The following is a 16,152-nucleotide window of genomic DNA, read 5'->3' on the forward strand; positions in this document are numbered from 1 at the left end:
AAAAAAAAAAAAAAAAAAAAAAAAAAAAAAAAAAAAAAAAACCCTGATGTGAGATGATAAGGTAGAAGTACTCTCTTCTGTGAGTGATACTTAGTATCGTTTATGTCTGTCTATCAGCGGTGCTGATAGGTGTTTATCAGTTGTTAAAACAACTACCACAGACAGAAGAGATGAAGTGAGGGGGACAGAAGAGCTCAGGGACAGGGCATTACAGTATTCTGTGTCTGAAGAGGCCTAAAAAATGACCCCATCTTATGCCTTCACTTATAAGATGGAAGAACCGAGGACCAGGTGGCATGATTTGCCTGGTGTTAACCTAACCGCCACAGAATAGAATGTATACTGGCGTGATTTGACAGAGAATAAGCGCAGACATGTTCCTATGGTACAGGCACCAGCAAACACATCTGTCTTCTTTTTCTTGCTGCTCTATATGTGCATATACACGTATATGCATGTTGCTTTGAACAAATAGACAAAGGGGGACGCGTGTGGTGTTCTGTGCCCTCAGGTCAGAACCCAACAGCCTAGAGTTTCTTTACTCTTCTGTATCCTGTTTTTTAGTGTCTTTAATTTATTTTACTTTTGTTTTTATTACTCAAGCGGAAGTGTATCAGAATGTGAAGTATTCAACCTACTGCTAATTAAAAAAGATGGTACAGAGCCATGTATAATGGATGTATTTTTCTAATACTGTATTTTTTAAACTATAATGTCTGTGGAGTTATGGACCTGCTCATCCATCAAACCAGTAGAGAGAGAAAGGGATGAGGGGAGGCCACACTAAAGCTATGCTGAGTGCTTGCACAGAATTGTTTCATATGATGCTCGTAATAATCGTGTGAGGTTGGTGATATTCTACCCACTGTATAGAAAAAAGTAATCAAGCACTTATTTCCCTTTCGAATGACTTGTTGCTTAGAACGAGAAGTAAAAATGAACATAAATAATAACCCAAGGTGAATTTGTGCCAAGAGAAAGGCAGACATAGTGTAATTCGGTTTCAGAGGAGGGAGTAATTGCTTTTGCTCAAGGAATGAAGAGCTTTCCGAAGAAGGAGGGAGAAATTATGGCATTTCTTTTTATAGGTTTGCTAGGGCTCTTTTAACAAAACACCACAAATTACGTGGCCTAACAGAAATTTTATTCTCACAGTTCTGGAAGCCTGAAGTCCAAAAAAAAAAAAGGTCTTGGCAGTGTTGATGACTTCTTTAACCTGTGAAGGAAGAATCTATGCCAGGCCCTTCTCCTTGGCTTGTAAATGGCCATTTTCTCCCTGTCTCTTCACATTGTCTCTATGCATACCTATGTATCCACATTTCCCTTCTTTATAAGGATACCACTCCTACTGGGTCAGGGTCCACCCTAATGACTCTAACTTGAGTACCTCTGAAAAGGCCCTGTATCCAAATAAGGTCACATTCTGAGGTACTGGGGTTGGGACTTCAACATACGAATTTGAGGGTGGGGTAGGGTTTAGGACATAATATAATCCACACTTTTGGACTGGGAAAACTAGCACAAACTAGTTTAGTCATTATGAGAGTATACATGGAGACATTATGTGTGTGTATGTTAAGACATACTTGACTTTGCTTTCTATATTAATTAAAATGCATTACCTTTGCTCCTGCCATTTTTATATTCTAACTTACTAATTTGGGGCAGTTTTTTTCTAGAGCTCTCCAACTTTCCATATTTTTCCTCAAAAAAATGTTCCCTTTTAGCTAGTATTTTCTTATCCTGTTGTGTCTCATGCCACTTTATTATTAAAACTTAAAAATATTTCTAACTTTACTTTCCCTGAAGACTTCTGAGGTAGAGTCAGATGATCATCGTCAAAGAGAACAAGAGCTTCAGAAGGAAAACCTGAAGTTGTCATCTGAAAATATTGAACTAAAATTTCAGCTTGAACAAGCAAATAAAGATTTGCCAAGATTAAAGGTAAATTTAATGTTCTTTACTCTAGTTAGGAAACCTAATGCCTGAAAGCCTTTTTGTCCCTCTTCATATTAGTTTATGAAGATGTCAGAAACTCACATTCATAAAATATTATGGTAGTGTTACACTTTCTACATTCATTCATGCAACAATTATTTGTTGAAAGCCTACTTAATTGTGAGGCACTTTTCTAAGTGCTAGGAAACAGCAATCAAAAAACTTCTTGCAGTCGTAGAACTTACATTCTAGTGGGGAAGTAGATAATAAGTAAAAAGTCAATATACAGAGTGTCAGCTGATGTTAAGTGGTAAGGAGAAAAAGCATAGTTGGTATGAAAGATTGTGTGTGTGTGTGTGTGTGTGTGTGTGTATCTGGGAGTGTATGCAATAGCTATTTAAATAGGGTATGGGGAAGGCTTTCTTAATAAAATGATATTTTAGCAGAGAGCTAGGGGACAGATGAGGAAGTGGGTCATATAGATACTGGAAAAAGAGTTCTAGACAACAGAAATAACAAGTTCAAAGCCCTGAGGCAAGAGGATGGATGTATTTCAGTAACATAATCAATCTTTAAAATACTAGGATATTTTAAAAAAATGAAGTCTTTACATTTAAAACAATTAAGATAATTATCTCTTTTAGGAATTTTATTTTGGTGTTTATAATAAGTTTATCTTTGGTTTTCCAACTCTCATCCTATTTATGGGAATCTTTTTTCTTCTGGCTGGCTAATTCTTTCAGTTCTATTTTCTAACCTAGAATAGTAACAATCTGTTAATTTCACTGGTAATGATATAATTATGTCCTGCTTCTAGAGCATTCTGAGTTTTATATTGTTAGAACCAATACTGTTTCTCTCTACCATCTGTCTAAGGATCTACAAATGTAATTTATGGGATGGTTAAAATCAGAATTCTAAACTCTGTATTAAAGCAGTAATGTGAAAAATATTTCTTGAAATCCATATGTAAAATATCCTTGTATTAAATTTTAATTTAACATATGTCTTAATTCAAAATCCTTATTGCTGTGGAGACCATCTTGTTCAGTTTGGCTATATAGTTGAAGAGATTGATAGCTCATGTGAAATATTTGCCTTTCCTTTTCAGAGACTATAGCTGTGTTAAACTGTTACACATTTGCTTTAATTTTTCAGAGTCAAGTAAGGGATTTGAAGGAAATGTGTGAATTTCTTAAGAAAGAAAAAGCAGAAGTTGAGCGGAAACTTGGTCGTGTTAGAGGGGTGAGTGTGTGAGAACATACCACATATTTGTTTGGGTTTCAGAAGTGCAAAGTTGGTAATAAAAAAACAAGTTTGTATATGTCCTAAGAGTAGTGATATGCTTTTACTACTAGGCCCTGTAGTCTTGGTTTTTATTCTGCTGTGTCTACAATGTAAAACATCTTAAAGCTTTTCTTTGTGTTTCAAGTCAGTGTATTTTATCATCTGTTACACCTTACATGCATTTTATTTCAATTGGGATAGGACATCATCTTTCTTCATTGTATATCCCTTCACCCCTTGAAAACATTTAAGTTCTAGGAATCCTTCTGTTCATGAAGGTAACTTCTAGCTGCTCTTAGTCCAATTCTAACATTTTATATCTATTTTTTATTATTTTCCTTGGAGCTTCTTAGTATAACACTCTGTACATATGTCTCCCAAGTTTTTTTTAATCCTTGTATTTTTCTTCCCATGTTATTTTGTACTCACTTTTTACAGTGAATAAATGCTGCTTATGAGGCCCTGACCAAAGATTTAAGCCTCTAATGATTTCATTAGCAAGTGGCACAATGAAAGCCATCGAAAATAAAAACTTACTCAAGTAATAATAAGAAATATATGACAGATTTGTTGAAAACACTGAGTTATTATTAAAAAAGTGTTCAGAACAAACTCTCAACTGACAGCAACATTAATTTCCTAATTAAAAATGTTAATTCGACCTTTTCCAGGTTAATTATGAAAGTACATATTATGTACTGTAGGGTTATTCATTGCATAGTATGAATACTGACTAAAATGCAAAAAAAAAAAGTAAGCAGATTCTTTTGCTCAACTGTTGAAAACCTCATGAAAAGCATGAGGCAGTTAAAGTTATCAATTGGTGACCCATCTCTATTGATAACTACACTAGGTTTTTTCATTTCAGATGTCTCTTGTATTTATATTGGACAGAAACTGAATTTCTAATCAATGGCTATTAGAGGAAATCACTTCTATTATGCTGCAATTCAAATTTGGTAACTCATGAACTCTTCAATGACACAACTTTTGTGGATTTTTTTCATATAAAGGAAATTCTGCTATATAGGAAAGAACATTAGCTAAAAAGAATATTTAGGTTCTAAGGTTTATTCATTTGGAACAGACGTCAAGGCTGGAGTATTTGAGCTGTTACTTATTAGCTGCATGAGTAGGAGTATAATAATAATAGGAGTATAATAATTCTCTGTGTCTTGATTTGCTTGTATTTAAAGTAAGAATTATAATTCCTATTGCATAGGGTTATTGTAGTGATGAATTGAATACAGGTTTTGGCTTCAAATGTTAGGAATCAACACTGAGTGCAATACTGTGCCTGTTATGTTGTTGGTGTTTACATTATATACTCTAAGATATTTGATTAGATAAAAAGTTAATATATTCTTTTGTAGTCTGGTAGAAGTGGAAAGACAATCCCAGAACTAGAAAAAACCATTGGTTTAATGAAAAAAGTAGTTGAAAAAGTCCAAAGGGAAAATGAACAGTTGAAGAAAGCATCAGGAATACTGACCAGTGAAAAAATGGCTAATATTGAACTGGAAAATGAAAAGTTGAAGGTAATTTTTAAAGGTGATCATTTGCGTGGAATGTTTTTACTGTTTTTATTTTTTAAGGAAGATTTTAAATATACTCCTACTATAAAATGGCTTTAATGGATGCAGTGACCGTTTTATACATGTGGAAGAACTTGTTGGAGACAAGGCTAAGAATAATTAGAGTAGCTCCACTGGTCTTTTTATTATTTCAAGACCAACAGTTCTCACTCTGGCAGCATAAATACTTACCTGTGTCTGTTTTCAAATATACAGACATAAGCCCCCAGTTCTAGGGTGGGGTCTTTTGGGGTGGGTCCTACCATAGATATTGTGAATTTTTTTTTTTTAAGATTTATTTATTTATTTATTTGACACAGAGAGAGAGATCACAAGTAGGCAGAGAGGCAGGCAGAGAGAGGGGGGGGAAAGCAGGCTCCCTGCTGAGCAGACAGCCCAATGCAGGGCTTGATCCCAGGACCCTGCAATCATGACTTGAGCTGAAGGCAGAGGCTTAACCCACTGAGCCACGCAGGCACCCCAAATATTGTGATTTTTAAGTCATCAGCTCATTCTACTGTGTAGGCAAGGTTGGGTGATGACCAGTGTGAAAGGGAAGGCTTTCATTCTATGAAAAATGGCCTCTAAAACTGCTTTGAATTAAGTTTTATGAGTTTATAGGGTCATCTTTTATTTCCTTGTTTTGAAAAGGCTTTTTTTTTTTTTTTAACTAGGCTGAATTAGAAAAACTTAAAGTTCATCTTGGACGTCAGTTAAGCATGCACTATGAATCGAAGACCAAAGGCACAGAGAAGATTGTTGCTGAAAATGAAAGGCTCCGTAAAGAACTTAAGAAAGTATGACTTTCATTACTGATTAATAATTACTTTTTATGTTAACTAATATATCTTCAAAAAACTGAATGAAAAAGTTGAAGAGTGTGTCTGTTTAGAGTAGATGTTAAGAGATGTAGGAATTCTATTTTTATGGCTGCCATCCTTTCGCCATGAGGTACATTGAAAATAAAAAACAAGAGGCAATATAGTATAGAAGTTACACATCTAGGATTCAGATCCTAGCTCTGTTACTTAATGGCTGTGGAAATAAGAGCAAGCTACTGACCCCTCTCTATCCCTCAATTTCCTCATCAATTTGGGAGTAATAAATACATCTCTTTCACAGAGCTGCTGCAGGAGTTGAGTGAGTTAGTATTTGTGCACATGGCTCAGAACAATGACTGATATAAAGGAAGGAATATGTGAAATTGTTTTGTTAAACAATAAAATTCCTTTCTATTTAACTTGCAAAATATATTCCTTGCCCCACAAATAGGTGTTGTTACTTATATGGATGATCCAGTGAATAAACTGAAATTGAGATTTTTAAACTAGTTACAGTAGTATCAGAATATACCCGTGAGTTCAGAGTATAGTGTGCTTTGAATGGATGTTTAATAGTGGAAATAGTTCGTGGTACTTACACATAGTTGATGCTCCTAGCTAGATCTCTCAAGTATTGGGCAAAGCAAAACATCTTCAAAGTGTATTAAGACATAAACTATCCCATTATTTGTAAATACTACAAAGATGACAAATGTAAAGTAACCACTAGTGTCAAATACTTGCAATGTATTCTTCTAACCTTGCTTACATGACCTGTTGTTCTAATTATTATGATCATATTGCTATTTTAAAGAAAATATTAGATTTGTATTGGAATTTTAATCAGCCTTTACAGTACCAGGTTACTTTTGTTTCTAATTTGTAGTGGTAATTTTGAATATATTGCATCTATGAGAACAGTATTGTTATCCTGTACTAATTAGTCTTTAATGGTAGGAGACTGAAGCTGCAGAAAAATTACGGATCGCTAAGAATAATTTAGAGATATTAAATGAGAAGATGACAGTTCAACTAGAAGAGACTGGTAAGAGATTACAGTTGGCAGAGAGTAGAGGCCCACAGCTTGAAGGTGCTGACAGCAAGAGCTGGAAGTCAATCGTTGTCACAAGGTAAGAATAGTTTAAAACTTGCACAAAGTTTAATCAGTTCTAATGTTGTCATTGTTTTAAAAGAATATGACACTACTCTGATAAACTTAGTTCTTTCCTTGATGAACTGTTTGATTGTTTGCTTTAATATGATACTTTTTGCTGATGCTAAGACAGGAAATGGGTTGTTGTTTTTGTTTTTTCCTTCATGTATTTAGTTTGGGTGGCAGTGCATAGGACAAAGCAGAGCTGGGGCTGGGCTCAGGGTGTCGCAGCTTCGTGGACATCAAAAAGCAGCTGGCATCGACGAGCCGGGCGCAATGGGGCCAGCTTCTCCTGGGTGCTGCTTTTCTCCAGCTGTGATTCAACTTCTGTATTACATTCATTTTCTATCGCAAGCATAAGCCAGGAACAGTTTACCTGTCTTGTCACAACCTGTGGCATACTGTATCTGGGCTCTACAGCAATTTCAGAGGTTTATATATTTTTTAAGATTATTTGTTTTAGAGAGAGCAAGCACACATGAGCGGGAAGAGGGGCAGAGGAAGAGAGAACGCCAAGCAGACTCCCCGCTGAGCGGAGTCCACCTTGCCTTGTTGCCGGCCTTGATCTCGACCCCGAGATCATGACCCAAGCCAAAAAACAAGAGTCAGTTGCCCAACTGACCGAGCCACCCAGGCACCGATTTTGGAGTTCTCTTGTACACAGCTTGTTCTTCAGACAGCCCTGACGGATGAATTTAATGGTAGTTTCAGTGTGTCACTGGCCTCTGCTTTCTGGCACTAGACTTTCTCCTGTCCTGTGAACCTTTCCTACAGGTGCAATTCCCACCTGTCACGTAAACTTTGTAGCTGTCAAAGTGCGTTAGAAACTCACTAGTAAACATTCCTCTGTTTATCGCCACTATCGTCATGGGTGGCTCATAATGACTCCTGAGTCATTTAAAGGCTTTGGTGCCATTCTCATTTCCAGTCCTAAGCAGCTGCTTCAAGGAGTACAGAAGCCAGAAACTATGAAGATCCTATCCATGTCTTCCCATTAAAATCATCCTGTATGAAACTGGGTTCTTTACATCTGCTGGCCTCATTTCTAAAGGCAAACTCATCTTTATCTTAGCATATTCACAGAGTTCTTTATGTCTGTGCATCTCCAGTCTCCCCTTCGATGTCTACCTGTTTTTTAGAATGGGCTCGTTGAGTGGTGGATCAGTAGTCACCATCACTACCACCACTAGGATGCAAGCCTTAGCATCATGAGGCTGTAGCAAGTTGCACATGGGTCTCCTGCCCTGGACGTGTTCGAGGAGGAAGGCTATGCAGGCAGATTAGAAGGTGGCCTAGGGGGCCAGGCTGTCCTAGAGAAGGGTCCTTGGTCCCTTTCCTAACACCATCCTGAGAGTACTCAGAGTCCACTGCTCCCCTCTCTAGCTCTCTCTTAACTCTGCAGGACAGCTAGTGTGAGGCTTAAATGAAATGATATGTGCTAATACCAGGGAAAAGGGGTCTCTCTTGTCTGCTTGGACCCCAGCAGAGGCTCTCAACCAGCAACTCTCAGTGGACTGCTTGATTGGTCTTTTATTTCCTTCTACAGTCACATGTAGGTTCAGAGGGATTTTGAGTTACTTCAGATTTACTCTGCAGATAATTTACTCAGTTCATGCTACATGCCAGATTCTCTGCTTCATGTTAGATGTACCTCTGAATGGCCTACTTAGCCTCATTCCTGTGGAGCCAGCTGGTTTCCATGGCTTTAGAAATACTGAAGTCTCACTGTGACCTTCAGTAAATTACATCTCTTCTGTGAGCTCAAGTGTTTTTTGTTTTGTTTTGTTTTTTCATCTGTGGAGGTGATCATCCCTATTCTTCTTTCTTGGCCTCAAGGCTCCCTAAATCTAAAAACAAAACAAAAAACTTGCTAAGATCTGCCACTGGCATTATATACCCATCTCATCAAAGTGGTTTAGAAATCTCTTTGGGACCCATGACACATTAGGTCTTCCTCATGCTGAAATCTTGACAGTTGCTCTGTTATTTACTCAACAAACTAAGGACATCTGTTTTTATCAGGCCAGATACAGACTGTTAAGACAGGCTGGGGATGCTGGAGCTATTTTATATGGGGTGATTGGAGAAGGCCCCTCTGATTGGGTGGGGCATTTGAGCAGAGAATTGAAGGAGTAAGCTTCTGATATGTCACCCCTTTGGTGGACAGTATGTCAGATTAAGAACAATGCTTTCTAATCATAGCTTCCAAGATTTATCAAAAACTGAATGTATTGAAATACTAATTTCCTTCCTGGTACTGTCCTTACCTAGTTTTGTTGCCAAAGCATTCTTTTTCTTTTCTCTGGGAAGTTTGCATATTATTTTTTTTTATTTTTATTTTTTTTAAAGATTTTATTTATTTATCAGAGAGAGAGGGGGAGAGAGCGAGCACAGGCAGACAGAATGGCAGGCAGAGGCAGAGGGAGAAATGAAATGATATCTGCTAATACCAGGGAAAAGGGGTCTCTCTTGTCTGCTTGGAACTTTGATGTCTACCTGAGCAAGGAGCCTGATGTGGGACTCGATCCCAGGATGCTGGGATCATGACCTGAGCCAAAGGCAGCTGCTTAACCAACTGAGCCACCCAGGCATCCCAAGTTTGCATATTATAAGCATTGTCTCCCTTTAAGGTAGAATGATTTGCTTATAAAATTTTGACCATGTTTTAAAAATTTCTTTTCCAGTCTGGGGTTTTGGGGTTTTTTTTTCAACTATTGGTCATTTCTTTAAAGGTTACAAATCTCTTCAGATTTTTATGCCATATGCGATGTTTTTTACCCGTGCTTTCGCACATTTTTTTAAAAGATTTTATTTATTTATTTGACAGAGAAAGCGAGATCACAAGTAGGCAGAGAGGCAGACAGAGAGAGAGGGGAAGCAGGCTCCCCACTGAGCAGAGAGCCCGATCTGGGGCTCAATCCCAGGACCCTGGGATCATGACCTGAGCCAGAGGCAGAGGCTTTAACCCACTGAGCCACACAGGTGCCCCCACATTTTTTTCTTCTCCCAATAGTGTCCTTTTTTTGTTATGCTTCTGTGTGTGTATACATGATGTATATATGAAATACTTTAATTTGTGATCTTTAAATACATAAGAGTACCCAATAATACAGAATTTTATATTCTCATGGATGAATCACATTGTTTTTTGTTTTGTTTTGTGACTGAAAAAGATATTAAATTTAAGCTTTTTGACAGTGGCAAATTCAGGCTCCATCCTTCTTTATAACCTTGGTAACACCTAAATCTTCTATTTTAATTAGGGATACTTACCCCTTGTCACCTAATGCTACTTAAATATGTAGAAATGGACTAGATTTGATTAGAATTTGACTAGAGTTGACTAGAAGAAACAGTGTAAGATAGTCTGTTATTTTTAGTGCAATAATTTGAATTGGCTTTTAAATCAATGAGAGAAATTACTTTCCATGTTTATACTATTTTTTTCCCTTCACTTTTAGAATGTATGAAACCAAGTTGAAAGAACTGGAGACTGATATTGCCAAAAAAACCCAAAGCCTTACTGATCTTAAACAGCTTGTAAGACAAGCAACAGAGAGGGAACAGAAAGCTAAGAAATACACGGAAGACCTTGAGCAACAGGCAAGTAATTTCAAGCCACCTTGGCATTGTCTTATGTAAATAAAAGTGAACACTTGATAATTCCTCCCCTAAACGGCCCATCAAAGTGAATGGTACCACCATTCAACCATTTGTTTAAGCCCAAACCTTTAGATTATCAATTCTTTTATCTTTCTTACCCTATTGTCTTTATTAAATCACTTCATATCTATATTTCCAATATATATCCCAAATATGATGATGTTTCAGCACCGCCCACACCATCTCAGCCTAGTCTAAGCTATTCTCTCACACCTGAACTGTTGCAGTGATTTCCTAACTGGTCTCCCTGCTTCCACGCTTGCCTTATTTTACCTTCTTCCTATCCCTGAATGTATTCTCCACATAGCTGCTGAGTCACCCTTCTAAGCATTTAAAAAAAAAAAAAGAAAGAAATAGCACAGCAGCATCAGTGTTCCAGTGGTTCCTCATTACCCCAGAATAAAATTCTAAAGTACTTTTCATAACCTGTGAGGACCTACATGGTCTGGCATCTGGTTTCCTTTCTAGCCTCATCCTTAGACTTTCCCCTCATTCACAGTGTTCTAATCACATCAGTGTTCTTTCAGTCCTTTGAATAGGCCAAACTCATTCAAGCTTTAAGATCTTGGACTTATTTCCCTTGTCTAGAATACTTTCCACCCAAATATTCTCATAGCTCATTGCCTCACTGTGTCTCTGCTTAAACAGAGACTCCTCAGACCTTCCTTAACCCATACCACCTTCCATGACTCTCCAGCCTCTTAGCCTGAGTTATTTTTCTTGATAGCCCTTCCTTTCATCTGGCACTGTTATTCCATCACAAGCTTACTATTGGTCTTTGTCTTCCCTCACCTGCACCCCTCCTCCAAATACATAAGGACCGTAGGAACATGCCGGGAGGGATTTTGCCATCACTATATTCCCTGTGCCTAGGACAATGCCTGCATGCGGCACTCAGTAATTACGGAATGAATAGTGAATAGAACATGACAGATATGTACTCATATTTTACATGCTTTTGAAAACCCAACTTTTAATATGCTTTACTAAAAATATGCATCTTTATAAAACATATTTCCATGTCTGACTTTATCTTCTAACTTTTCATTGTGCCCAAAGATTGAGATTCTCAAACATGTTCCTGAAGGTGCTGAGACAGAGCAAAGCCTTCAGCGGGAGCTTCAAGTTCTAAGGTACATTGTCTGTTTATAAGGCTATCTTTAAAAAAAAAAGAATTTAATATAGCCAAGTTTGCTACATCTAGAGATTAGGATTTTTTAATCTTGTGGCCTAACAAGCTTATCAGTCTTATTTCATCCTTTTAATCCCAATTACTCTCTTACATAGCAGATAATGAGAAATGGGTAAACAAGATCCTAATATAGGCCTCAAGCTTTTAACTTAAAACTTTCTGGTCAGGCTTTTAAGAAGCATGAAGAATTTTCATTCTCTGATCTCAGTTTGAGAATGGTAGCATTGTAACAGTGGGAGTAAATGAATAAATGTTTACCTTTATAGATTATCAGCAAGTTCTAAGACATTTACAAAGTTCATAAGATATAACCATATATTTTGTGAAGCAATGTCTGTTTTTTGTTGTTTTAACACATAATCATTGTGTTCTAGATTAGCTAATAGTCAGCTGGAAAAAGAAAAAGCAGAATTAATCCATCAGTTAGAAGTTAACAAAGACCAAAGTGGAGCTGAAAGCACTGTATCTGGTAAAGTATTTTATTCTTCTAGCATGTTAGCTAACCTGTTTTTGAATTAGGGTTTGCCTTTTTTATTTATTCAGATGTCTGATGATTGTCTTCCTATATACTCAGATCCTTGATAGCATGTTTCCAGAGCTCTTTCCTTCATAAAACAGAGTTGTTTATAATACTCAAGTATTTTTCTTTTTATGTTCATATGGGTGTTACATTTAATCATGATACAGGGCTAAGCAAAGAAAACTAGGTCTGTGGTTTCCAGTTTCTAAGTATAGGCCCTTTTAAGACCTCTGAACATTATCTTTTCAGATTTTATTTTATTTGAGAGACAGAGAAAGAGAGCATGAGCAGGAGAAAGGGCAGAGAGAGAGAGTCTCCCTGCTGAGTGGGGAGCCTGTTGCAGGGGCACGATCCTAGGAATCTGGGATCATGACCTGAGCTAAAAAGTCAGATGCTTAGCCGACTGAGCCATCCGGGTACCCCCATCCTCTTATTATTAACTTAAAAACTACATATAGTAAACTCGCCTACTCTCTTTTTCCCTTTTACAAAGTAAAACAGTCTAATCCTCTCCCTTTCATTCAGAAGTGATTAATCACTCTATTGCTATGTGCATATGTATGCATATGTATACATATACATGAATTACATACACACTTAATTAACAGCTGATGCTCATTATTTTCAGTCTGTATTTGTGAATTCAACCACTCACTAAAATTTACCTAAAACCCCAAAACCAGTACTCCTGGTGCTTTTGCAGATACAACAGCAGTGAAAAATTTAAGTTCTGATTCACCTTTTTCCAGATGAGATCCAAAAAAGTGAGGCTTTCAGCCTCTCATACAGATGACCGGAGGATGTAAACAGGACGGGGCAGTGCAGCACAGGGCAAGAAGCTCTGGTTCTGAGGCCAGTTGGACTGGGTTTAAATCCCAACTTTGACATTTATGAGCGGGTCCTCGGGCGAGTCACTTGACACTACTGAACTTTGTTTTCTCTTTCATCAAAGGATAGAATCTACCAGGATGAGTTGTTGCCAGGATTTAAAATTACACTGTGTGTGGAGATATGAGTATGTGTATAGGTACATGTTTTCCCAATGAATGGTTCAGTATTCACAAATCCATTGTTCGTGTCGACTTTTGAGAACATCACTGTTAACAAGAATCATTTGTTATATATATCTGATAGTGTGATGGATATAACAAATTCTATTCCAAAGGACTGTATCAACTCATACTTGAACAATCTTTGATTATTTCATATACCTTTCTCAGTATCCTAGGATGTATTCTCGTTGCTACTTTGTATTAAAGCTATCATGTATGAGTTGTACCAGACACTGTGCTAAGTGCTTTACAAGCATTTTATGGTATTCCCCCAACCACCACCCCAGCATTTTGTAATTAACCATTAAAACACTGGTGGGTACTACTGTCTCCATTTTACCTATGATCTTCACCTTAAAGAGATTAAGTAACTCGGTCACAACAGCTAGAAAGTGAGAGAGGCAGGATGAAACCTCAGTCTCTGGAACTCCAAAGCCCCTCCCTGGTCCCTGCTTTTGACCACGGAAACTGCCTTACCTACCTCCTGGTGACTAAAACAGTCATGTAAATCTCTCAACAGTATCTCTTACAGCATCCAGCTCAGGGTACCAGACTAGCACATTCCCAAAGACCTGTTGATGCTGTTGATATTCGGCAAGTACTTTCTTCCTAAGTCTCAGTTTTCTGAGAGGGAATTTCAGAACCCTGTATTCCTCATCTATTTCAAGGAGACTAAGGATACCTATCAAAGACTGTTAAGGTTCAAAATCAAACCAGACTGTCTTGGCAATTCTAAAGCACTATTTAAATAAAGTACCAACAAGACTGGCAGAATATTGAAAAAGCTGTATGAAATAGTCAAAGGTTGTTCAGTAGAATTGAATTGGTAGAAAGATTGGTAGAATCTTTTGAAACAGAATTTGCCATTTTGATCATGCAATCAGATACCATTAAGCTAACTTTCAGAAAGTGCAATACATAATAATCACTTTTACTGCACTATTTTGTTACTAATCTGTGTAACATATAGCATCCCTTTGATTAAGACAATCAACTCAACATAGCATTAGTGGTTAAGAACCGAATTTATAAAAAATCATTAGCACTTTCTACAAAGGTGAGGGGAAGTTTTGAAAAATATGATTTTGCTCTGCTTTCCAAAGAAAGATAGGTTCTGGTGACTATTCTAAATGAAAAGGATGAGGAAAATATTTCTTGTCTCCAACTTCTAATTAGGGAACCATATCAAGGGAACCTTAATAGAATAGAAACCTTCCTGTCTCACTCATCAAAATGTGTCTTGCTGCCTATTATTTTCTCAAACTTTAGCATTATTTCTAACTTTTACCTTTCAGTGGCTACAAAATATGACAGGACACATTATATGTTGCTTAATTTAAAGAAAATGTTTCTAGCAAAGATGACAATTAAATTAAAAAATCTCATTTATTCATTGATTCTTATAAAATTAGAGAGATGTTAACTCCAAAGGGGGGTTAGTTAAGGATCCAGTAAATTAAAGCCTTTGTGCTGTGTGTAACTCAGGGTTGCCTGACCATAGTATTAGGGTTTATTCATCTTTGTTTTATCCACCCTGTCTGGCATTTATTTCAGGTAGTAATTACACAGTAAAGGTGTACTGACCTACATGAACAGCCAGTACTGCTGGGGACCAGGAACACTTAGCCAGCTATGGTTGTAGCCACTTACCTAACAGTCTACTTATTCTTTTGTTGTCCTTTTATTTTTCTCTGAAAATAATTTCTTCCATGTAAAAAATTAACCCGATTCTATACTTCTGATACGCAGTACATGCCTTTTCTCTTGGTCTGCTATGGAATTACAATACGGGATAGAGATTTCAGATAGAGGTAGTCTTTCAGCTATAAAATACGTATTTTCTAGGCTCAGTTTCTTAGTTTTCTACTTACTCTCTAAAATAAACCCTTTGTCAGAGTGGGGGAAAGCAGAATCTGATTTTTGTAACTTTTTTGGCAGATCCTGACCAACTCAAGGAAAAGGTAAAGGATTTAGAGACACAGCTCAAAATTTCAAATTTAGAAAAGCAGCATCTGAAGGTAATTTTATCTAATTATCATATTATAAATGCTTTGTGTTAAAGGCAACTTCTATGAACACCACCCTTGAGTTTTAAGTATGTATCCTAAAAAATTCCTGGGTATACATTTGACCTTGATACTATAGAATTCATTATATACATCTGTGTTAAAAATATTAAACAAGAGCTACAAAAATACTGAGACCAAACAAATAGGATTAAAGACGTTTATTTTTTGATTCTCAACAAATATGGCTCATTATTTTAATATAAGTTTTGGGTCATACTGGGAAAAGTATCTTTTATTTCCTTTTTTTTTTTTTAAGATTTTATTTATTTGACAGAGATCACAAGTAGACAGAGAGAGGAGGAAGCAGGCTCCCTGCTGAGCAGAGAGCCCGATGTGGGCTCGATCCCACAACCCTGGGATCATGACCTGAGCCAAAGGCAGAGGCTTTAGCCCACTGAGCCACCCAGGCACCCCCTTTTATTTCCTTTTGAAATTCTTTTCAGGAATAGCTCCCTTTATTAAAGAGAGATATCTGCCATGCTTTTATCTCTTAAGGAATCTATAAACAGAATAAAAGAGCATAAGCTGAAGAATTAACTAGAATTAACTATTCTAAAGTCCAAATTGTCTCTTCACCAGATGTCTCTTCGCCAGGTATAACTCCTAGAGTTTCCCTAATTCTAAATATAAAAAATAAGTGTGTGTGAAGAAAACAAATGAACCCTAAACCAAAGAATCTTAACCAAAATAACCTATGTTGTGATTGGCCAAGTCTTTTTGATTACCTCAATGAGAATATCTGATATACTTTTGGAGAAAGATTAAATGCCATCTCCATTTAAGAACTGATAAATTTTAGTCAAAAAGTAGGACATAACTTACGGGATAACCTAATTTGTTAGTGAACAAGTTAGTTATTTATGCTGTACAAGGAAACCTTATT

General features: G+C 36.9%; 1 protein-coding gene across 4 annotated transcripts in view; it reads left to right on the forward strand.

The window, feature by feature from the left end:
- The window catches only part of CEP290 (centrosomal protein 290), a 100,114-nt gene that overhangs the window by 82,887 nt on the left and 1,075 nt on the right, over positions 1 to 16,152 (forward strand). For all 4 annotated transcript variants that reach the window (XM_059402376.1, XM_059402379.1, XM_059402377.1 and 1 more), the window contains 9 exons: positions 1,810 to 1,944; positions 3,097 to 3,183; positions 4,599 to 4,763; positions 5,474 to 5,596; positions 6,578 to 6,750; positions 10,235 to 10,376; positions 11,496 to 11,569; positions 12,003 to 12,097; positions 15,139 to 15,218. In XM_059402376.1, the coding sequence (XP_059258359.1) occupies positions 1,810 to 1,944; positions 3,097 to 3,183; positions 4,599 to 4,763; positions 5,474 to 5,596; positions 6,578 to 6,750; positions 10,235 to 10,376; positions 11,496 to 11,569; positions 12,003 to 12,097; positions 15,139 to 15,218 (1,074 nt within the window). The remainder of the gene's footprint in view (positions 1 to 1,809; positions 1,945 to 3,096; positions 3,184 to 4,598; positions 4,764 to 5,473; positions 5,597 to 6,577; positions 6,751 to 10,234; positions 10,377 to 11,495; positions 11,570 to 12,002; positions 12,098 to 15,138; positions 15,219 to 16,152) is intronic.

The sequence above is a fragment of the Mustela nigripes genome, chromosome 6, assembly GCF_022355385.1.
Source record: "Mustela nigripes isolate SB6536 chromosome 6, MUSNIG.SB6536, whole genome shotgun sequence".
Lineage (NCBI taxonomy): Eukaryota > Metazoa > Chordata > Mammalia > Carnivora > Mustelidae > Mustela > Mustela nigripes.